Here is a 24686-nt window from a genome sequence, read left to right on the forward strand (position 1 = left end):
TAGGAGATTCAGTTAGTAAATGTGTACTGAAAAGCTACTGTGTTTGAAAGAACATAAATAAATTGTGAAATCAAACACTGATGAGTTCAGAAATGGCAGAATTTGAGATTTCCTGTGCAACCTTAATTTATATTGCGTATGTACATACATTATGATACAGTTTTTAATGATGTGATTGTGTACTATTTTTTCAGGTAACCTGCTACATTTAGTGCATTGGTCTACACTAAGTGGCCATTTGAGATCATTAATTTCAGTACTCTGTAATTACAGCCAGTCAAATAGCATTTGTTTAGGGAAAGATACTAGAAGAAATCAAAATATACATAAAACAAATACAAATCAAATAGAAGACTGAGGAAATTCTGCCAAAGTGCTTAGATGGCCTAGAATGCAAAAAAGCACTTAAGTGTGTATACAGAGACTGTTATCCCATAGTCAGCTGCTTTGTTTAATAAACACATTCTATTTTTCTAGAATAAAATTACTTCTGTTGATTAACAATTTTTGCTTTATGCTTTTAATTCACTGCCAAAGTCCATTTTGAAAGGCTTGGATCCTGCAGGACCCAGAAAGAAAGCTAATGTTTGTAGCTTTGAGATGTTTGATTTGGGAGCTATGGGAAAACATTCTATAAAAACTAAAGGGAGAGAGTGAATATCATTCTGCATCATACAGCAACTGATTTAAAATAGCAACATTACAGTCTACTAGTGACTGTCATTCCTTTATCTCTCTAACCTGAGCTACTAAAATAACTGAATAATAGGTTATTATTCCCTATGTAAGTCTACATTAGAAGCTTCTGGAAGAATTTTTGAATGATTTTCTGCATTTTTTTAACAAAATAAAGGAAGGATCTGGTGTATGGCTGAATTGTTCCACCAAAATAATTAATAGTACTTAAACTCTGCTCCCTTTGTACAGGCAACTTTTGATGTAAGTAGAAAGTAGATGCAGTCTTCATGAATTGTTTTAGTGTTTTGTTTCCTGTGGTGTTATATTCAAGGGAGAGAAGGTTCTTTAGAGCACAATTGAACATTCAGGCATCATAATATAATCAGAATGCAGATATTTCCTATCATATTCTCATTATGTTACAGATCTAGCATGCATAAAAAGCCAAAAACAGTGATAGACATACTCATTCTGTTCCATGGATTGGATACAAATTATTATGAAATGGAGAAATACTGTATTTAACTTTATTTTGGACTTGAGTTCCTCATGTAATTGATGGGAACGTATGGGATATAGGAATATCCAGAAGCAAAGCTGCTTTAGTCAGAAGGTTGGACACTTTTACAGAGTCATTGTATTGACTAGGGGAATGTAATTCAGTTAAGGGGCTTGGCAGCTATAGGCAGCAGTGTAGTAGCAGTATGTTGCCATCCTTTTATGCATCCCCACTATTCTTTATCTCCCAATTTTCTAATAATTCTTTTACTTACCCTAACATACTTAGCTTCCTTCTGTCCTCCTGAATTTCTCTCTCTTGCCATCTTTGCTCTTAACACCAAAATGCCAAAGATTGCTTTCAGGGCTACATTTGGTCCCCTGGGCTATATGTTATGCAGGCATTTTCTGGAACTTTGGAATTTTTTGTCTAAATTATCTAGAACTCACATACTCTGATTACCTACAAATACCTTAGACCCACATACTTCATACTTGCACTCTTTGCAGTCCTCGGATCTTTTTTTGTGACTGTTTTCTAATCCAAGCTTCACTTTTGTCGTATTGTCAGGTCCATTCTCTATTTCTTGGGCTTTTTATTTCATTAGGAACTTCTCAGTAGTAAGCAAGTCCCAGTCTTCCATCGCTATCTTTTTTTCTGTTCAACTCCAGTCTGTTTCCTCCTGCTATTCGCCTAGCTTTGCTTGGTATCTTTTGTCCTCCTAACATTCCTAGCTTTTGTAATTTGCCTGTCATTTGTCTCTCTCCCCTTTCTTGACTTTTCCTGGTCTGCCTCAGTACCTCCCTTCCAACTTGGAAAGAGAGAAAGGGATAATATTTTTTGTGTGAATTTAAGAACTAGGAATTAAGATGCTAAGCACAGCAAGTGGCCTGGCAGAAGGTAGTCTTTACCAAATAACTGAGAATATAGAGTGGTATTAAAAATCTATTAAACGGAAGCTCAGATTGATAGGAGACTGAAAAGTAGGAAAAACAGCAAGACAACTAGAGGAGGAAGCTCCATGATGAAGGTAAATCAAAAGCAAATGATGATTCTTGGTCATAAGGAGAAGTTAGTTCTTAATTAGCAAGTTGATCTGTTCTGGTTGAACTGGGTAAAGAGACTCCAAGGTTGAACCAAAACCTCCATGGTTAAACCAAACCAAAAATCTATGCTGTATATAAAAACCATAGATGTCTAATGAGGTTTCTAGGCATTATGTTAGGTAACACATGTAGGAAATTCAAAGCTAAGAGGAAAGGTAGTAATTATTTTTTAACACGTATATAGCTTTTCTTTTTCAAGTCAACTTTAAAAAGTCAACTTTTGTCAACTTCAGTGTGTGAAGTTTCTTCATCTGAAGGTTCCAAAGCCAGACAGATTTGGCCTAACTTCCACTTAAATTTCTGTTCATACTGTTCCCTGTCAGTGAGAGAATCTCACTGAGATGACTCTCTCAGTGAGAGAGTCTGATGGTGTAAAGCTGATAACAGGAAACTTGAGACAATGAGCATTTACAGAAAGTTAGGCAAAATTAATTTGTAAGTAAAGATTAGCAATGGAAGTTGATGATCTTGAGGAAGAACAGGGAATACTAATTTTCAAAGTTTCATATAAGTAATTTAAAATGTGACACAAAGCCTGATTTGGAGTTTTTTATTTTTCTTTTGAAAGTCCATTCATGGACTGGGTCTGGAGACCTGTGGAATGGCGTGAGGTATTTGTCAGAATTAGTTACTCCTTTTTTATGATTTCCATGTGATGTCAGACTTCAAGAATTAGGAGATGCTTCCAAAGAAATTCCTGATGGCAGGCTTAACCTTTAAAATAGAGTAGAAAGTACAGATTTAAGCAAAAAATTGCTGTTCCATTACCTGCATATAATCAGCTTTGATTAAACTTAATACAGCTTTGCATGGGTCTAGATTAAAAAAACTAATAATCTGAAGAAAATGTTAAATAAATACATTATTGCTTTCTTCAAATATGAATCTTCTCTTGAAGATTTGACTTTTATATAGATGGGAAAGATTCAAAGAATAACTTAAATAGATTGCAAGATTGATAAGTAGATCAGAAAAACAATCATATCTGAATAATTTTATTCATGGAACCAGTTATTTTTGGATTGCTGTTTTCTTTATAATTGATAAATGAATTTTAAATATGGTAATGACAAACAGTTGTGTGGTTATGTTGTTCTTTAAATTCAGCGCTGATATGGTGATATTGTTCCAAATTATTTTTTTGAATGTAGGATTGTAGGAAGTAAGATGTGATAATTAATCTTTTATACTATTAAATACCGTAATGTATATTTGCTATCAAATTTTACTCCACTGTGAGTCTGTGTTTCCATTACAGTTCCATTACAGTAAAGTTGCATACTTAAAAATTCAGGTAAAGCTATCATTGTGGGATGTTCACTGTTTCTTTGCATAATATTTTGGTCTTATTATCAAGAGATAATGAATTTCTTTTCATTGGGGATTTTTGAATTTAGACAAACAAGATTTATTATATAGTTACTTTTTTTTTTCATTGCTTTTAATTTGAATTTTGTTTAACACATTGTTTCCATGTTGTGAGCTTTCCTATGCATGTGCAAAATGTTTCTCCTCAGGCCCCCTTGTATTTCCTGGTCCTATTTTTATGAACCATCGAGAACAGGCTCTAGCCAGAATCAGACCCCATCCAGCACAGCTAAAGCATAAACGGGACAAGCACAAAGGTATTTGGACTTCCTTTTCGGCTAGGGTGGAAATAAGCCAATCCTCCCACCTCACCTCTTCATGCGCTGAATCTGTCTTTTCAAAGAAATGCACAAAATGGCTTCTGCCTTTCTTCTTGTTAGTACTTTGTTACCTGAGGAGAAAGAGAAAGCATTTACATGTTGACTTTTTTTTTTTTTTTAAGTGTAAATGTTTGGTAGTCTGCATTATCTTCGTTTTCCTTTCTTTTTTTTTTTTTGGATGAAATATGCATTGCTTTCCTGTGTCTTTTCTCATTTCTGAGGTTGCCTCATTTCTAAGGTTCTTTCATTTGTAGGAAACTTTCACACCTTCTAGTGACTCAGCTGTGACATTAGCACTGTTAGTGTTTTTGTTTGTTTGTTTTTGAACTTATGTGCAGTATATCTGGGGTGATTTCCTTTAACATAAATTCTATACTTGCTAATTCTAGCATAGTTTTTCATAGGTATGTTGTCTATTAACAAACCTTTTTTAAAGAAAGAAAATATTTAAAATAATGTAAATAACACTTTTTTTTGCTAGCTTTGAATGGGGAAAGTATAAATCAGAGTACAATTTTTACGTTGCAATATTCATGAACTATACAGTTCTTTTTTAGAACGTAAGGAGTTATCGTTGATATTTCTGAAACCTTCGTATGTCTGGAAAGCCAACTCAGTAAACATTTAATTTCAAAGTATGTAATGTGTTTAGATGTGATTTTTTTTTTTTAAGAGATACTATATTACTAAAAATTTCAGCTGAAGTGACTATAGTTGAACTGTATCAAATCTGATCATAGACTGTATGTATCTGTATCTGTATATAGATGTGTGTATGTATCTATTTATGAAGGAAGGATATGTTTGTGAAATGCAGATTACAGACCTGATCAAAGTAATCAGAAAGCTCTAAAATGGTGTGGGCCCAGAATGTTTCAACATTTTTAAAGAACAGCTAAAAAAATGTGAAAAGAATTAATGCAAGTTAGTGATTTGTATTTGGCATGTATAGAAAGTATGACAATTTGAAGACTTCTGGGATATGATTTCAGTGGGGGAGAGGGGTGATAGGCCTCCATAGTTGTGAACATACCTGATAATGAAATTATGTCAAGTTTTTTTTAGGGGAATGAAAACAGAATCTGGTCCTTTTTTTTTGCATGGTATCTTTCCAGTCTCCCTGGATCATCTGTGCTTTACCACTTAATGGTTTAAATAGAATCTATCATAATCTCCCTGGGAGAGATTTCATGCTGAAAGGCAAATCATACAAAACCTGAGTGCTGTCATTTGAGTGACACTTGGCTGATAACCAATTTTCTTGAACTGGGTACTTCTGCTAGTTATACTGCATGCAAGCCCGTGACCCTATAGGAAAGTGCATGAAGAAGTATGTTCATCCTGCCTATTTCTTTTTTTGGCATGTGTAAGTAGTTGGAGCTCTCTTTAGCTCTGAGTAGCTACATCAAATATTTCCTTATAAGAAGTATTTGCATTAGTCACAGTTTGAGGTTTGCATGATTTTTTGGAGTGTGGTAGCACACACCGTGCACAAGCCTGCATTGCTGAAGGATTTTGTCAAATACACTCTGTAGAACTGACAAGTTATTTTTCCTTAAGGAAGGCCATATGTAAAGAAATTCTCTGTTTCTTTTATTTTTTTCTGTCTTATGCTGAAGGGGTAAGGAAGTTTTGTCTTGAGTAATACCTTTACAAGTAAACGTTGAGAACCCTTCTCTGACCCAAAAGATGGCTTCCTGAAAGAAGGCCATAAATTCCACTAGAAACACCTCTTAACTTTCTAACAAAGGAAAGCTGGTGAAGTGGGTTGCTCTCAAAGTAATGGGTGAAAATCGTGGAGAAGATAAGAAATATACCTTATCTTAAAAGGCATTCTTCATTTGCTTCTCTTACTACATGTAGAAGATAAAATCAATAATCTCAAGCAATCTGAGGCAGGGACGTTGACTTCAGGAAAAGGACACTCCAACATTGAAATGGGTATGCTCTTTTGTCTCACTTTTGAATGTGATGTTTTCCAAGCCAGCATTCTTACTTCATATGTTTCTGGTGAGGTAGTCTTTTAACAGTTCACATCAACCAGACTTCAAGATCTTGCAGGGAAAATGCGTTTCAGCTGGTAACATTGATGAGGCAAGGACTAGACTTGCTGATAGCTGTTCCTGCTTTGCAGTCTTCAGCTGCATATCTTCTCCCAATAATGATATTTATTTAAACTTGAATGTGAACAGCTTCTTCAAGGCTGACAGTTGTGGTCTAATTTAAAAACTTGTACATTGTACATTGGTATATTATCAAATCTACATGGCTTTTATTTGTGGAATTATTCTGTTGAATTCTTCAGTTGAAAGCTCCTTTAACTTTATCATGAATAGCCATTATCTGGAAAGCTTGCCACTGTCATCCACTCATTTCACATTTACAGGGTCTGCATATTAAGATCTTTCTTATTACAAAAAATGTGTATTAAACATAATTGTAATCTTTCTAATTTGTGTCTGCATCTTCATCACAAATAGAAAGGAGTAGGCACCACCTTCTTTGGTAATCATGGAGTGCTTTGAAACTAAGAAGAGAAATCAGCTGGTCCTTCATCCTCATTCTATAACAAGATAGTGACTTCCCAGTCCATATCTCCAGTCCCAGGGGACATTATCATCGCAGATCTTGAGTAAACAAGATTAAAGTCTGCAGAAGTCTGTACATTTTTCAACTATAGAAATCAACTGAGTGGAAATTAAAAACAAAGTAAGCTCCTTGAGTCAGTTAAGGTTCTGTAGCAAACACTGCCTTTTTCCTGTATTTTGAAGTAGTGGTAATACAAATAATAATAATAATAATCCAAAGAATATGAAAACAAATACCAGAAGGACAAAGGTTAGAAGAAGCTGAAATTGTAGGGATGGAACAAGTTATATAACAATGATTTTGTAAATGCTAATCCAAAATTATCAGTGTGTTCAAGAAAATTTATGTTCTACTTTTTAACTTTAAGGGTAAGGAAAAGAGAGTTTGAAGCACTTACTAGAGAAAAACACTTAACAAAACCTGCTCGCCAGTACTGGTACAAAAATTTAGGATGGAATTGTTGCTATTGAGTTTGTAATTAGAATGCAAATACATTACCACATTATCATAAGTGTCATGCACTTGAGATTCTGCAAGTCAGATTTCACCCAAGCTCTGTAGCCACCTCTCAGGTATTCAGTGGACTTGCTTATTTTTCTCCCCTTGTAGGAGGAATGATTTTTACAGCCAGAGTGTGTTTCCTTTCCCTCCTGTACCTCCCACACTGTAGCTATAATATTGCTTACAGACGTTTCAACTAAAGTCTGTGGTGGACAGTCAAGCTGCAGTCACAGGCTGATTTGTTCCAGTAATGTGGTATATAGAGCCTATAGATACTAAAGCATTGAGAACATCCTGTGAGGATTGAACATCACAAATACTAACCAGTAACTTGACTGATAGGCATTTATTTAGGTAATCTCTGCTGAACTTAAATAAAGATTCATTGACAAATGGTGCGGTATTATTAAGAGACAGTTATTCTATGAAATTTTTATGTACACAAGTATGTAGAATTAAAGCTTTTCATCTGTGGGGAGAAGAACCACGTTTAACATCCTTGGAAGCACTTTTTCCCTCCTCTAGAAATGGTCCATGAGAAAAAAGCAAATATATCACCCTTCCTGTAGCAGCGGGAGACCAACAAAATGGTTTGCCTCAGGTCTGGGCCCAGGTTCTGAGGTGCCGTTCTGTAAGGTATTTTTTTTCTCCAGAAGAACTCTCATCTATAGCTCATGACTTCACTTGCTTTTAGAACTGATTGAGTTTTTTCTTTGCTGCTGGAAAACAGTGGAGAGTTGGATTTTTTTTGTTTGTTTTTGTGGTAGCAATATTAACCAGAAGAGCTTTTGAGCACAGGGGAAAAGATTGTCTTCAGAAGCTCATTTCCCTAAGGAAAAGGGAGTTGAAGGGTGTTTTTGTGTGTTGTTAATAGGTATACCACTTAGCACACTTTTCTTCCCTATGTGTGTAAGGTATCCAAGTTGAAAAAATAGCATTGTGAAGTTGTTCATAGCACCCACCCCTCAGTGATGACAGCAGGAAGCATTTTGGAGCTTTCCCTCAGTGCTTTCTTCTCTTTCATAGAGATGAAAGAGACAAAGTGGAAGTCTAGTTGGGTAACACTGAAAGTACTAACTTTCTGGCTTGAAGAGCAATCTCTGCTTCATTAGTGTTTCTTTCTGTGCTTTCCCCTTTAGGTTGCTTTGATATTACTTCTAGTGAAATGAGTATGTGCACAATTGTTTGAAGAAAAGCAAGCATGTGTCTCCATAGTTACATTTGTTCATCAAGACACATTCCATTCCTGCATTCTTAAAGACTTTGACAAGTTAGCTTTGGAACTCAAAAGTCCCAACTCTGTAAATCTTTTTCCTTTAAAATAAATCTGTTTCTTGGATAAGGAAATGCAGAAAATTATTTTCATATGAATGTTCTTTTCTCTACATCGTACACAATACTATTTAGCATTTGCTTATGCATAATATGGTATCATACTATGCTGTGTGTCTAGTTGTTTTCATTTCGGGAAGCACATACAGCCCCATCACATACATAGTAGACGTGCCTTCCTGGCAGATGACTGTTGCAAAGTGCATTTGCACGGTGGGAGAGCTTATATTTGTCAGCACAGCCATCAGTGATGGAGGAGGAAAGACAAGGGGCCATAGGTGACCATTGAGAACAATTCACTTTGCTCTGTTAGAAAAGTATGTGTGGAAGAGGGAAGCAGTAAGTAGGCTGCTTCCTGAATAAAATATATGGTGGCAATATTAGCCCTTAGAACCATCTATTGATTACTTTGTCATATACAGTTTAATACAAAAGTTGGTGTAAAAAGTTGATAGGTATTTGAGAAGTAGCCAAATTATTAACTGAAATAGTAGAAGCATGTTAAAGCAGAATTATATGACCAGAAAAAATACATGTTTTTTCAGTTTTTTTTTTTTTTGCTTTTTTTACCTTTTGTTGTTGTTAAATAGTCTCTTTGTATTCACTTTTTTTTCTTACAAACAAATGTGCAGACAGGCCTTCAGAAACATTTCTTCTAACGTGTATGCAGTCTGGTAGTACCCAAGTGATACTATTGGAAAAAAATTCAAAATTCCCATGGTATTTATGAGATCTAGACAATTTCTTTACTGTGTTTCCATTTCACACATACCCAACATGGAGTGTTGGTGTAGATCTTTTGATGAAGGCTGCCTGTGTTTTAGAATGGATATGTTACTTATTCTGTTAACCTACTTCTTTAAAAGCATTACTTAATACCAATGTGCATCGTTTCTATACAGATGCAAAGTACACGGAGATTCATTTATCTTCTGTACCCAGTCATCACTAGAAAATACCTTTTTTTAAAAAAAAAGTAAGATTTGTTATTTATTTATTCATTTATTTATTTTGTGATGTGTTGAAATTACTTTGAAAGATTTGCAAGTTCTTAAGTACTATGTGCACACAGTAAATAACAAATGCTCAGAGTTCAGACTTCCACTAACAATTGTTCAGGAAAGCATGTAGAAACATTTAATACAGATCTGAATTAACAACACATCGAAAGCTTTCACCAGCAGTTGTTTCTCTGTATGAATTTTGTTAATAAGGTAGTAGTAATTGGTCAGAATTATCACAGAAGCAGTGTAGAATCTCTTGGGTGCACTTACTTTTCACTTCATCCCTTTTCTCCTCATTCTCTGTGCTAGAGAAACCTCTAGTTTAAAAGGATTTTGTAACAGTAGCTACAGGTGTGTTTACTTGGCCCACTTTGGTAATGTGTGTATACTGCAGTCATATATGACATTGGTCATTACAGAAATGCACTTTCTTCAGAGCTTTTGTTACCAGCTTCCTTCACAGATATGTGTTTCAGTGGTGCTGAGCATGTTCTCTTTCTCTGTCATACTAGTTTCCTGCTGGTGTTATGAAACCACCTTCCTTTGTGACCCTGTGACAATATAGTTTAATTACAGTCTAGTTAACAGACAAACATCTTTTTCCCGAGATAGTGGCTTTCAAGAAGTTGATAAATAATACACTTACTTGTCACTTCTGTACTGTTATCTGATGCAAGTGCTGTTTGATTATAGGAACTAATGATGCACTGCATACTTAATAACAGAAATCAGAGAAATGTCTAAAATTCATCGTAGACCAGAAACAGACGTGGTGGTAGTGGGTATATCAGTGTTGTTAGAGATTAATTGTGTAACTAATTGTTAGTTATGTAAAGCAGGGCCAAGTTGGAGTCAAGTGAAATCCTTAACAAATAGATATTGAATAAACCAGACCAGGCTATACCTCTTGTGTTCAAGTACAGTACTTTCTGTGTAATTCTTATTATTTCCTTGAAGAACAAAAGTGATGGTTATTAAGCAAAACTTCTGAAGTTATTTCACTTTCCTGTTTTGCTCATCATTTTTTTTTCCGCTCTTCAGAAGTTTCTGCTTTAGAGGATGTGCTATTTTCCTTTTGTGTGTGTAACTTTGATGCAGTAGATTGTTCAGGAGTAGAGCTTCTGTCTTCTTCCAGATGATTCCTTGTTCCTAATTCCTTTGATTACTTGTTTTGAGCTCTCTCTCACTATTCTGTGAGTTCTTTCTCCTACCTTACAAATGGCAGGGTGGGGATTATTGACTATTCTTGTTCTTCGTTCTAACATAACATTTTTGGAAGACCTATATAATTACAAGTTTTGTTTATAGACGGAAGTGGAGAAAGAGGTGAGAAGGATGCAAGCAAAATCACAACCTATCCACCAGGGGCTGTCCGCTTTGACTGTGAACTGCGAGCTGTACAAGTCAGTTGTGGATTTCACCATTCAGGTAAAAATAAATAAATATGAATTATAGTGTAGATTCCTTCCCTCCTTTCCTCCCTTCCTTCTTTTTTGAAGTTTGAAAAAGGTTGCACTATCATTTTGTAGTATACTACACTGTCCTTAACAGTGCAAGGCACCACAGAAATACCATATATGGAATTATATCAGAGCTTTTAAGCGATTTTTGAGCCATTTGGTAACAACTGCATGGCACAATTGTATCCCTGTGTAGAGATGCTAGCTGTGATAGGTTGTGGAAGATGATATAGATCTTTTGGTGTTCCAGTAACAATTGGTATCTATTCTGCCTAGAAAGACTAACCAGCACTGGTGCAGTACACTGTTAACACATACATATCTCAGAAAAATATTGTTCTTTTTTGTTTGTTTTCAGTGGTTTTGATGGAGAATGGTGATGTTTACACATTTGGATATGGGCAGCATGGGCAACTTGGACATGGTGATGTTAATTCCAGGTAAGCCGGTAATTGCAAGGCATGACTGTGTATTGCTGTACTGCTGTATAAAAAGTGGCTAAGTTTCTCTGTTTCTCTGTAGCCAGGAAATGGGAAAACTCATATATTTTCCCAGTTAGGCTTTGCACTTACTCCCCATAACCCCCTTGGGTAGATCCACTGTTAGTAGTAACCATACTGTTGTACTGTGTAGGTAACTTGTTCCATATGTGAAGGCTTGTGTGCGTAGTTATTGGTATAGCTTCGATAATTGGGTCGTAAATGCTTCTGTCTCTTTATTTCTCTGTCCACATATAAGAGAATGACATTGAAATATCCTTAAGGTATCATTATTTCTGGAAAATATTGCATATGCAATAGTTAAAATACTATGAGGTTATAAACTGAGATTAACCAATTTCTGTTATGTTACTGGCAGTAGTTTGCTTTTGACTCTTTGTTTTTAATTAGTTTCCAAAATTAAATCACTAGGTGAGTCTCAGCTGCACGTCATAGGAATTTACTTTACAGGTCAGCATGAGAATGACATGCTTTTTGTGGTCAGTGGAAATAGAGAAGTCAACAGAGTCTGGAGAACTATTTGACTAACCAGCTGCCACTTACCTAATTTAGATATATTGAATAGCTCTGTAAAATATATTGCCTTGATCTCCATTGACTACAGTGAGAGTACAGACAACTAAATACAGGTGTCTCTAATGGGAAGCTGAATCTCACTCTTACTATCTCATCTGCTTATTGAAGTAGACAATCAATGTCTTGCAGTAAAAGGAAATACAATAGTGTTCTTTGGGTATGCCCATATACCATATATGTGTAAGACGTGATTTTTAATAGTAGGGATTATTGAGGCTTTGTGTATGTCCAGTAATGCCCAATATCCTTATATAAAAAGCATGTAGAGGGAGCATCCGTGACCTGTCCTCAGTTCTTTCTTTTGTAACAGTGAGATGAAAATTGCTTGAACGTCTATCCTCCTAATCTCTTTCAAGACTTCCAAATAATCTCTTTTGTCAAGTTTCTGAAGAAATCATCTTCTTCTTAAATCTTTCATTGCATTCACTAAACAAAGGGAGAGAGGGAAGGAAGAATGAAAGTTTACAAGAAACATTACTTTGCATTGGCGGCTGTGCCAAATTGTAGTCTCTGAACTGTTACACTTACTCAGCCTGCATTGGACTGGTGAATGCTGTCCCTGTTTCTGCCTATAATAGGGCCACATCACAGATAAGTCTTTTTCATTCCTGGAAATTCATGGATACTTGAAGCTGCAACTGCTTTAGCAGGCAATTCAAGTCACTCCTAGGATAAGGCTAGTTGTTCTTTTAAAGACTGAAGAGATACAAAAAGCAGTGGCATTTGTACTGGTAGCTTACTGTCTCCCATTTCCAACTTAAATCAAATCGCTTGGGTTTTTTTTTAAGGCATCAGGGCTATCTGCACTATTTGTCAGAATGCCAGGCAGTAAACGCCGCATCTGTTGCTTATTTAGACAGAAACTGGATGGAGACCAAATGTAGCTCCAAATGAGATCCTAGAAGAGAATGTGAAACATCCTGTGTCAAAAGATAGTGCCTGACCAGGCCTAGAAGCTGAGGAGCAGCTTGGCACTGACCTTTGTATCATTCTACAGCAGATCCTAGACAGTGTCTGAAAAAAGCATTGAAGAAATTTGGAATATGTCCTGTGCATGAGAACTGGCTGTAGTACTATATTGCTGTTTAGCACCATCATTCAGATGATGATTTCCTCATTGATGTACTTCTTTTTCCAGCTTTAAGTAGAGATCACTCCTCTGTCCTCACAGTAAGGGACTCAGAGAAGGAAACAGGGAATCCTTATGCAGAGTTCCACCTCAGTTGGGACGCAGTGGTGCTGAGATGGCCAGCTCCAGCCAGGTCAGTGGTATGTCAGTCATGCAGTGTGTCACATTGCCTGTATTGACCTCAGGAAGACCATCGTCTTCTGAATCCAGGAACTGATGATCTTCTGTGTTTCCAGGAGAGGGGAAAAAAAAAAAAAAAAAAGAGGAGATACTGTTTAGGCAGCCTAGCTAATACATGGTGGCCCCTGAAATCAAGAACCGACAGGACAAATGCAGCAACTTTCATTTTCATCTGAGGGAGCCATCTTCATTACCAGATGATGTAATGATTGAAGTTTCTGGGCAGCAAGTGATCCTTTCAGAGACTTCTGTCTTTCACTGTAAAGATTTAGTAGTGAGTCTTGAAAATGCTTAGCTATTTTGAATTCTGCACAACTGTCTAGACATGTCGTATTCCTTAATGAAGGGGATTCTGGACTCCTCGTTTAGACAGTGATAAGCACCACAAATGCTTTGTACTACTCCAGAAAGAATAAGGCATGTTACATGCCCTAAAAAGACTTCAGACTATCTTCTGTGTTCACAAGCAAACAAACCAGCAGATGAACAGGATGACGTGATTCTCAATAAACCGTTAACAGAACTGAAATGGTCTGGAGGAACAAGCAATATGCACAGGATGATGTTGTTTTTTCTTCAGCAAAGACTTCAGTCACTCACAGATGGACAACATACAGAAGCAAGTGATCTGGTTCCTGGGAGACCATTTTTTCCATATCAGTATGCTGGAGCATATCAGTATGCTGAGGCTTTCTGTTGTAAAATCCACAGCAGTAGATGTTGATATTTGCTACATGAAGGATTTGACATCCCCTGCTCTTCAAACTAGATGCCGAATGGGTGGATAGAAACTCAGTGGAAGCAAGAAACACTTTGCGGTATCTAGTATTGGTTAAAAATTGTGCATCTTGTGTTCGCATAAGCAAGGAACTGTTCCTTGGTGATGCTTCTCTCAAGAAAGTGTGACTTAAAACTTCAGGATCTTTCTGTTACTGTTCAAAGTTTGCTTGCATTTCTGCTACCTACTGTTGCTTTCAGCACTTCTTTAGCAAGCACATAATGTGGCAGTCAAGCTCCAAAAATGGAACCACAGAAGTAGAACAAACCTGATGTATCTTTGCTTCCGAAGAGTCAACAATGACATGGAAGAAATACTTGAGCATACCTTCCATGGACAGTCTGATATGTTCTATGAGAAGACAAAGGGTAAAGACTACTCTATTATCTCTACATCAAAACATGTCCCATAAGACTATTTCTAGGTGCATTGTCCAGTTATTTTACTTCAGTAGTGCAGGTCTTACTTAAATCTTTTCACCAAGCTTCTATTTACATCTAAAATCTAAAGATCTCCACTTTGTTTATTTTTTTAACCCCTATACTGTCCATCTCTGCCTGCAATTTACAGAAGTTTTCCTTTGACACGGTACACAGTAACAAATAGCCCACGCTGAACCTGATCTTACAGCACCACGGTCAGCAGCCCCACGTGAAATGTTGTGCACCTGCCAGCCAGCTATCGGCTGGGCATCTACCATGGACAGCTATCATTCAGACACCTATTGTGGGACGTCTTGTCAAAGATCACATCACATCTGCTGCCAGAAATGCTTACCCTTCAGGACAGAGGAAGGTTTCACTGGGGGTAGCCTAAATTGTATCTGGACTTTTTGCAGGATCCTGAGTTAGCTGATGCATGTGTATCTGCTGCTTTTCATTCAGCAATATTAAGTTTTCCCGAGGGATCTCAGGTTGATATTTGTATAGCTGAGCTTGGTCTTCTATGATTGATCTCTGTCAAGTGCCTGTGTCATATTCAGAAGCCCGAGAAACTGTGATTTTGACACAGTGTCCTTCAACTCCTTCTGAGAAGAATACTTCTCAAATGCAGAAAGAGTGCTTGTCAAAACTTTGCCCAAAGGGTCTCTTAGATTTTCAAGTGTCTACATTGCGGTTTTCTATGTTGAGTTTCAGTGGATAGGAAAGTAATTGTATCACGGGTTTTAAATTCCATATAAACCAGTCTACTCTGTTTATTGTATTTTTCCAAATTCCTCTTAGTTTTATGAAGCAAAAAATATTACTCTTATGCAATTTTACTGTATTTTTCGACGTGGTTAAGTGTCTTTATTCCTATTAATTTCCACAGTAGATATGCTATAGTTAGCCATTCCAAAATTGGGTGATCTTAATAAAAGGGCTATAGACAAGTATAACATGCTACATCTGTCTACTTTAGTTGCTTGTCCGCTTTTGCTCTGCTGTTACTAAGCAAATATCATACTCAACAGTCAGATAATATAGCTGATAGATGGAGTAAGATTTGTGTTTGTGTTTTTTTTTTAATGTAAATTGTTGTATTTATTTGTCAGAGTAGACATCATAGTGGTGAGATTAGAGGCTAATACTGCTTTCTGGCCATCTGTACAAAGACACTTTTGTGAAAATTTTTCACTCTAAGAGGAGTGTTTTTACAGTAGTTTTTAATTATTATTTTTTTTTCTGCTTCAGTACCTTTTTGAGCTTTCGTAAAGTTGAATTGACGGTTTGAATGACTGAGGTTGAATAATATCCCTCTAATGTTCCTTCTTTTTGTAAACGTTTCATCATTTCTGCTGCCAAACTTAGCTCTGTATGTGTGTAAATTATCTTCCTGGTGTCCAAACCCTTGTGCTTTTAGGCCAACAAAGACTTACAAATTTATGAATGTCATGTTTTGTGTCCTCTACAAATTCTGTGCTGCTCTTCAGTCTATCTACTTCCACCACAGTCAGCCACTGCAAGCAACTTTCTCCATAAAGGAATCAATTCTTTCTGTTATATGTGTTCCCTCTCTTTCAGGTCATTATTCTGTCTTCATACTACATTCCTCTGTTCCACATTTCCATGTGTCCACATCTTCCCTCCTCCTACCCTTTCCCTTTAGAACATACAGTGTCTCTTCTTCCTCCTACTTTTTTGCCTGCATTGTAGCCAAAAGCAGAACATGCAGGTAACCCCTCTTTTTCTACATCAGCTGCTAAAGATTTGCTACGTAAACATGGGCTGACACTTCTTTATTCCAGTGTAAGACAATCTGTTGTTATTTTATTAGATTAAGTTATTTTTGAAAGTGCATGCAAGTAAGTATATATAGTGCTGCGATTCCCTAGGGTTAGAGTTCCCAAACACGGAGTTATTCTGGAGTCACTTGTTTATCAAATTCACAGTCCAAAATGATTTTGAAGTGTAGGTAGACATTCATTATAGGACTCAAATTCTGGTACAGTTCTTACAGTATCCTGTTCATTTCATTGTGATTTATATAAAAATTTTAGTTGTAGTGTCTCACAGTTCTTTCTTTTTGTCTCTCCTGCAATCTTTCTTTCTTTGCTTCTTGCTCATGCTACTGTTTTTTTTTTTTCCTTTATTTTATTAAAATGGTAAAATGATTTTCTTATACCTGTCCATATTTGGGAGGCACAAATATTAGACTTTTCCAGATCTTTATTCAGGAAAACAGTTTGGAGAGGATTGTTCTTTCTCAATTCTGTGAATTTGATGGAGAGTAGGTTTTTAATTCCTTATTCTCCATTAGAAAGTTGCTGGAGGTGGGTGGACCCTTTCTTTTATAGTTCTCTAGACAGCTATCTCAGGAGGGCCATAGCAGCATTGCTTCTGGTCATTGTACTAGAGTACCAACCACATAAGGCTTTGATCACTTCATAAAACAAACAATTTTGTTAAGTACATAACCAACATCCTCACCACAGATTTTTTTTTAATGCTATAATTCATTGCTCTATATTTTATATGGCTATACACACACACATATATATTACTGTAACTACAGTAACAGAAATGTAATCCTACAATAATATAATTAACCATTTTTATTCTATGGCAATTCCTGAGTTTAGTTGAAAAAGGTACTTGATCTGGTTCTCTGTAACAAGAAGGTAAAAACTTAAATATCCGGTACAGTTTTTCAAGCTTCTGTTCATTTAATAAGTAAGATGTTGCTTGACTCTGGTTCCATATAGTATGTGAACATAATGAATATATTTCAGTTAGTAAAATCGTAGTAATACTAGTATATACGTTATATGTTGCATAAGCATGTATTAATACAAAATTAATTTATTTTTGATATAGGGGATGTCCTACTTTGGTGCAAGCATTACCAGGTCCTAGTACACAAGTTACTGCCGGAAGCAACCATACAGCTATTCTCTTAACGGATGGCCAGGTTTTCACATTTGGAAGTTTCTCAGTAAGGAAATAATAATGTTTACTTATGGGAATATACTGATAATCAATGTATTGCTCAGAGGCCTTTCAAAATTGTTCACTTATACTTGCAAGCATAGAACAACTTATGGATTCTGCATGTCTTTTATGTCTATGTCTCATGTTTAAAAATGGGGCCTCTAATATTGTTGTGTTTAGAAAAGCATGGTACCAGAGATTCTTGGCAGTTTTGAGGTGGAACAGTTTTCTCAAATTCTTTATTGTTACAAGCTCCATTGCAAATAAGTATCTATTGGATATTCTATTACCTGCATTAGCTGGAAAAATAACAGGGTCACCTTTTCTTCCATAGAAATGGCCATGAATTGCAGAAGTTGTACTTACAATTAAGGATAAATTATTGATCAGTATAACACAGCATAACTCTGGTACTTTTCTTTCATATCCACCTGGCACATACTCCCCCATGTCCATTGGGATCAATTTATATTTTCACTGAATAAGCACTTCAACATCATTTAATCCCCCTTCATCCTGACTTCAGGGCTTTATTTCACCTTGTCCTTGAAATGCTCCCTCACTACAGCTTTTCCAGGGTAATCTGTTGTTAGTATTTTCCCCAGAATGTTCTTTTAACAAAAACTAGAGTTTAGAATTGGTTTTATATGTTTTAAAAACAATGTACTGCCAAACACAACAGATACGTCACCTTTTGGAATCTGTATCTTTTTACAGAAAATGCGAAAAAAATGAAGATTGAAATTTTAGAATTGAAAATTCCATTTTTAATTAAAACTGTGCCCCAGATGGCTCTTACATTAGTTAATATTTGTTGTTTTTCAGACTTTGAGTTAGACCTTCAGTCTTTGTCAAAAGTGACTTGGGTGCATAAAGGCTTAAACTTTGTTGACTTCCAGTGAAACTTAGCCCCTGAACATCCAAATTCACTTTGAGAAATAGGATTTTAAAACCTGTCTGTTGATTGAGTCTTTTTCTTAAAATAAATAAATAATAAATCACCCAGAAACAAAAAAGGCTTTGAGGCCGTATTTAGACCACCTGTTCTATGTCTTTACTCTTATCTAGTCTTAATACTATCAGACTGTAAGTTTACTGAGAGTCTTATGAAGTCAGGCAAGCCCAAGAGCAAGCATATTATTTGTAAATGTCTTCACTAAGCTTGCTTGTTTACAGTTTGAAGTATTCTCTTATGGCATACAGTTTCAGTTTCAAATAAAAATTTGATAAATAATTTCTAAATAGGCAAAAATTGAGATGAAAGCAAAAAAGGTAAATTTTTCGATACTGAGATTTTCAGGAAATAGTTTGCAAAATAAAAAGGTATGTTACAATTTGTCTTATTTGCTAACATGGTTTTAGTTATGACTGAAGTGTAAGGGGAAATTGAGACTGATGAATATGTATAGTTAAAAAAAGGGGGCTGTACAATTTCACCTACCTAGAGGGATGCACATTAGTATCAATACATATAGAAAAACTTTACTGAAAATTAACTTACTAGTTAATACTGTATTCATTTGACATGTAAATAAGCAGGAAAAAGAATATAAGTAGTATGTGTCAGTGCGTGTATATTCATTATACATGCATTACATACATACAGTATAACTTAATTGTTTTTCTTTCTTGGTTCAACTTTAACAAGTTTCTGATGGTGCATATGTGAATAGTGAATTCTCTTCATTCAAAATTAGTTCAAATGTAAACTTTAAAGACTGGACCAAACTTCTAAATTAGATTATCCTCATCAGTCTCTTCGTTTGCATTTGTCTCTCCCAAACAAAAGTGGTGGTTTTGCTTCAGTATGGAATATAGTGAAAGGATGTTGGTATGTCAAAAACTATTAAATATGCTTGAGAAATGGTCTTATAGTATTGTGTGTACTTATTCTTCAGGTTTGGTAAACTCAGGAGTGTAGAAGTAATTTTATTTTCAGAGGTTGTCAATGTGGAACTTTTCTTTTAGCAATCTTGATGTTTTAAATTAAAGAAACTATTGATTGGTGAGGGAAACTACATGGAGTTAGAAAACTTGCAAATTTTGTTTCTGCAGGGAGGTATTGCAATACTTGGAATGCCATATTGGTTTGTCTTCCTATAGCAAATACGTATTTGTAGAATTGACATCTCAAAATTCCAGTCCATATTCTCAGTTGTGTATTTGGATTTTATGATGTGACTTCTCAGTTAGATGTGAATAAGCTCTCTCTGAAACTGAAGCAGAGATTGGAATTATAATTCTCTGTTCTATGGAGTTTCCCACAAATCTGCAATTTTAGGCATTTTTTATTCCCCCCACCCCTTTTTTTTTTTTTAATTCTTGGCTTTATGAACTTTATACATGAAGCTCAGTTTGACTGTGTTTCTGTTCAGGCTCACCTGTAGTTAATATTTAGTGTTATGTAGAAAGATAAGTAACCTGCTGGGCAGAATGTATTTGCTGTACATGCAAGTTCTTCTCTTCTAGCATTTTAAATTATAAATTACCTTAACTTCATTGGTATTGAATTAATTTTCTTTGCCTGAGTGAAGTAGATGGAGTTTGAGCAGGTTTATTGCATTAGTTCTTACTAGATTTTAAACTAGTAAAGGGTAGATTTGGTTTAGATATAAGGAGGAAATTCTTCACTCAGAGGGTGGTGAGGCACTGGTACAGGCTGCCCATAGAAGCTGTGGATGCCCCATCCCTGGAAGTGTTCATGGCCAGGCTGGATGGGGCTTTGAGCAACCTGGTCTGGTGGGAGGTGTCCCTGCCCATGGCAGGGGGTTGGAACTAGATGAGCTTTAAGGTCCCTTCCAACCCGAACTATTCTGTGATTCTAGGATTCTAGATACTTAGGTGCTTAGGTCCATCTTTCAGTTAGCTCGCTGTAGATTGGAAAGACACCCTAGATCTTCAGGTCAGGATGTTAATGAGCATATTCAGGGGTGCTTGCTTAGGCACTTTATACTCTTTTAAGCTCAAATTTGATGTGCTAATCAATTTCTAGGAACTGTTAAGAGGTATTTGTTCTGTCAAACTAGAAGTCCATAGAAGTTCAGAACTGAGTTTAATTTAGGCTGTCTAAATCAGTTCCTATCAATTAATTCCTTGTTTAGCACTGAGTTATTCAAATATTGAGTATTTAAATAGAATAAATGCTGTTATATTTGATTCTGAATGTGGAAATGAATGTTCTCCCTAATGGAGTGTTTGAGTTCCATTAAAAAACAAAAAAAAAAAAGAAAAACAAAACTGAATAAGGAGGGGAGAGTATTTCTCAAAAGCTTGCTTTATTTAAACATCTAGTGCTTCACTTAAAGTAGCCATTATTTTCTGAAGGTGATTTCATGGTAAGCTCTCTCTTCCAGATTACTTATTTTTTATGCTTTAACTGTGTAAGTAACCTGCTTATCTCTGAGACTTGGTGTTAATTACCAATTTTATATTCTCTCTATAGAAAGGTCAGCTTGGTAGACCAATTCTGGACATGCCCTACTGGAATGCAAAACCAGCACCTATGCCTAATATAGGCTCTAAATATGGACGCAAAGCAACATGGATTGGAGCAAGTGGAGACCAGACTTTCCTCCGGATCGATGAAGCTCTCATTAATTCTCATGTGCTTGCTACATCAGAGATATTTGCAAGCAGGCACATAATAGGCAAGAAATCATCTAGAATATTTTAAATGCTTACAAAATTATTGGAGAAGAATCAGATTCAGGCATGCAAACAATAAAGGAGCAACAAATTGAAAAAGTGAATAGAGGGAATTAAAATATTTTAACTTTGTAGTTATGTTGAGCATGGCTCCCTTAGAAATGTAATTTTATTAAAAAATAATACTAAAATATTAATATTAACATTAAAAATATTAAAAAGTCAAAGCTTTTTTTGCACTTCACATTTTTTGCAATCTTACTATGGTTTATCATTTGCTGTAGCGGCATCTATTCTTCACTGCTACATTAGTGCTTCATGCATAGAATATGCCATGTAATGAGCGAAGTCTTTTTGTTGTTTTTTTATTTCTCTCCCCCTTGATCTAGGTTTGGTACCAGCCTCAATATCAGAACCTCCTCCTTTTAAATGTCTTCTGATAAACAAAGTAGATGGCAGTTGCAAAACGTTCAATGATTCTGAGCAGGAAGACCTTCAAGGTTCTGGTGTGTGTCTGGATCCTGTCTATGATGTTATTTGGAGGCAAGTGTGGATTATAGCTCTTAAAGTCATAGTATAGAAATCCTTTAAAAATATTTTGGGAGGCTGGAGATTTGATTATGCTCATTTCCTGAGTAAACAAAAAAAACAGTTCTGAGTCTTCCATGCATCTTATTTTGCATTTTTTTTTTGATGATTTGTTCAAGTAAGCCCCAAATGAACTCCTCCTACCTGAATTTTTGGATTTCTGTTCTTTTTTGCATCATTCTCATTCCAACCTCATGATGTTTAGGGAATCCCAGTCTATTCTACTCATTTTCTTTTTTATTCTTCCCTGGATTTCCTCCATCTATGCAACATTGTACTGACTACTTGAATTTTCTTGACATTCCAGTTTCCACAACATTGTGTCTTTCATCTTTGTTTTTCTCTCTCAAGCATTAGTGATTAAGACTTGAACAGGAGAAGGAGTAGAATAATGGTATTCTTTTCACCTCTGACATTTTGAGAGGATAAACTAAAGATACTTACATAGATAGTACAGGCATTCAAGTTACAGTTATCTTTGAGTGTTGCATTCAGTGGAGTCACTTACCAGGTGTAGATCATAAACCTTTGTTCCAAAACAGAATCATAACATCAAATGCTTCTCTAAAGAGTTATTTTATAGCTGTATTGGGCAATATTTGGGACAGAGAGTTGAACTGATATCTGGGTGCAAGTGGTGGGTGTTTACACTTATTTTTGAAGACTTGGTCAAAACACAGTAATCACTTAAAAGTTAGAATAAAGCAGGGAACCAGCTAGTCAGTATTCATCTGGAAAAGATACTATCATGTAGGAGCATATCTTCAAAAGATCATTGTGTCCGTAGGCTACTTGCATTCTACTTTGGATGTCTTCATCCAAAATTGAGACTTCAGAACTTACTAGCCACTTAACATTGAAGCATGCATGTTTGATAGGCCTATTTCTTTATGACCTCTAAAATTCCCTGGGTGGCTGTAGTCCTGCATTGTGCACATCCCCAGGATTGTTGGAGTTTCATTCTCTAGGTACCATAAGTTCTTACTTAAATTATGCTGAGATTTGAAATAAAGAAGAGTAGCACCCACATCCCTTAAAGCCTTTGGTTGTGGTATTATCAGGATGATTAAAACACACTGAAAGGCCCAATTTGTGAGTTATTCCTGGCCATGAGAAAGCAGGAAGTTTCAGGGTGGAAAAAGGCAGGTGATGACACTCAACTTGATGTAAAACAATAATGGTTATTCAGCTTGACAAAGTTCAAACTCAAGTTTCACATTATAAGAAAGTAACTTAAAGATGATATTATGGGTAAATGTGGGTTGAGGTGTTGTTCTGTTGCCTTGCAAAAATTTGGAGACTAGAAGTAAATCTAGAACTTCGGGACATAACTATGAAGAATGGATTCTTGAAGTTTGCAGATTTATTTCTGTGTTATATTCCATACTTGTTTAATAGAAAATATTAAAGCAGTCTAAAGAAGAGATGTTAATGAATATGCCAATTGTTAGTGAAATATATGGTATATTAATTATAATTCCTGGGCAGTTTTATTCATGCCTATTTAAATGAAAGGGACAGTTTCTTTGTACAAACAGAGATGATATTCTTTACTTTTTAATTTTAAAGATTTTCTTCACAGTTCTGTGAACTTTTTAAGTTAGTAGTGTATTTGAAGTGGTTAAATCATTTCATGTATCTTTATTTACATATATGCATGTATATAAATTTAGACATTGCTAAATGATTGAAATCCTGAATACATATAGTGTCCTGTAATATCTTTAGTTAAAACTTTCCTTCTCAGTTACTTATACCATCTTAGTCCCTTTTGGATTTTTAGTACAGTGTACCAAGTGAAAATTTATTTCTTTCTTGTGCAGAACACTACATAGGCCTCTATCTTCTAACTGTTTCTTCCTTTTACATAGTGATATCAAAAACTTCATTTTCTTTTTGTGCATGTTGATCTATAGTATAGAAAGTCTTTGTATTCCCTTGTTTATGCTGCCATTTTCTATGATCCTTTAAAAACTCACAATGGGATGTTATATATTCTAAAAGCCCAAACAAAATATGTGGATTTCTCAAGATGTTTTTAAACTTGCTTAAAGGTGAGTAGCTTTTTTACTTTCACTTGTCATCTTTATCATTCTTGAGCACATCTTCCATTATGTCTAGTACTTTGCTACTTAATTCATGCTTCTTAATAGATGATACCATTTTAATATTTATTAGGTTTGAAAAGTGCCTAACATTTTCTACAATATGCAAATCCATAATATGATCGTTTGACTTGAAGTACAATAAGAATGTTGTCTCTCCATTTGCCTAGTGTTAAGCTAGTAAAGCTTATATGTATTTGGTGTAACGATGTTCACTTTTAAGAGTTTGTACTGGAATATCTACATTTTACATTAAATAGCTTATTTAATTATCGGTTAGTTTTTTGTATTTTTTTTAGTAGGTGAAAGGGCTTTTTTTTCACTCTGTTTTGTCTTGCTCTAGGTTTCGACCAAATGCTAGGGAACTGTGGAGTTACAATGCAGTAGTTGCCGATTCCAGACTTCCCTCAGCTCCAGACATGCAATCCCGGTGTAGTATTTTGAGCCCAGAACTTGCTCTACCAACAGGTTCCAAAGCTCTAACCACCAGATCTCATGCAGCTTTGCACATTCTAGGTACACATTTATAGTTGATAAGTCAGAAGCTTAGATGAAATAGACGCATTACTTAATGTATAAATGAACTGTAATGTAACAGCTTTCTGACTTTTTTTAGTTAAAATCTTTTAATTTTTCACCATTGTTCTTAACACTTATGATCTGGCTGACATTCATTAATTTTAATCAGAATAATTTTCTTCAGACATCTTAATGATGCTAGATGATTTTAGAGTTCTGATGGAACCTGCAGAGGTAAGCAGAATACAGTAAGAGAGCTTCCTAGATAAACTTTTTGGACAGTCTGCAGTCAATACTCTTAAGTTAACTCGCAGTCTCAAAAAAAAACAGAAAAAGCACCCTTAAATGTGCAATTTTAAAATTAATTCAGTATCTGTAACTAGAATTACTTCTTGCAGC

The 24686-nt window shown here is 35.5% G+C and overlaps 1 protein-coding gene across 9 annotated transcripts in view; it reads left to right on the forward strand.

Moving 5' to 3' along the window:
• MYCBP2 (MYC binding protein 2) overlaps window positions 1-24686 on the forward strand; it is a 197523-nt gene that overhangs the window by 66015 nt on the left and 106822 nt on the right. For 6 of the 9 annotated variants that reach the window (XM_083820540.1, XM_083820544.1, XM_083820543.1 and 3 more), the window contains exons 18-24: window positions 3801-3908; window positions 10706-10825; window positions 11216-11297; window positions 17317-17434; window positions 20873-21077; window positions 21465-21618; window positions 24112-24284. In XM_083820540.1, coding sequence (XP_083676666.1) covers window positions 3801-3908; window positions 10706-10825; window positions 11216-11297; window positions 17317-17434; window positions 20873-21077; window positions 21465-21618; window positions 24112-24284 — 960 coding nt within the window. Of the gene's footprint in view, window positions 1-3800; window positions 3909-10701; window positions 10826-11215; window positions 11298-13071; window positions 13196-17316; window positions 17435-20872; window positions 21078-21464; window positions 21619-24111; window positions 24285-24686 lie in introns of those variants that run through there. The other 3 variants (XM_083820541.1, XM_083820548.1, XM_083820542.1) reach the window with 2 other exon arrangements.

The sequence above is a fragment of the Anser anser genome (assembly GCF_964211835.1).
Source record: "Anser anser genome assembly, chromosome: 1".
NCBI classification, from domain to species: domain Eukaryota; kingdom Metazoa; phylum Chordata; class Aves; order Anseriformes; family Anatidae; genus Anser; species Anser anser.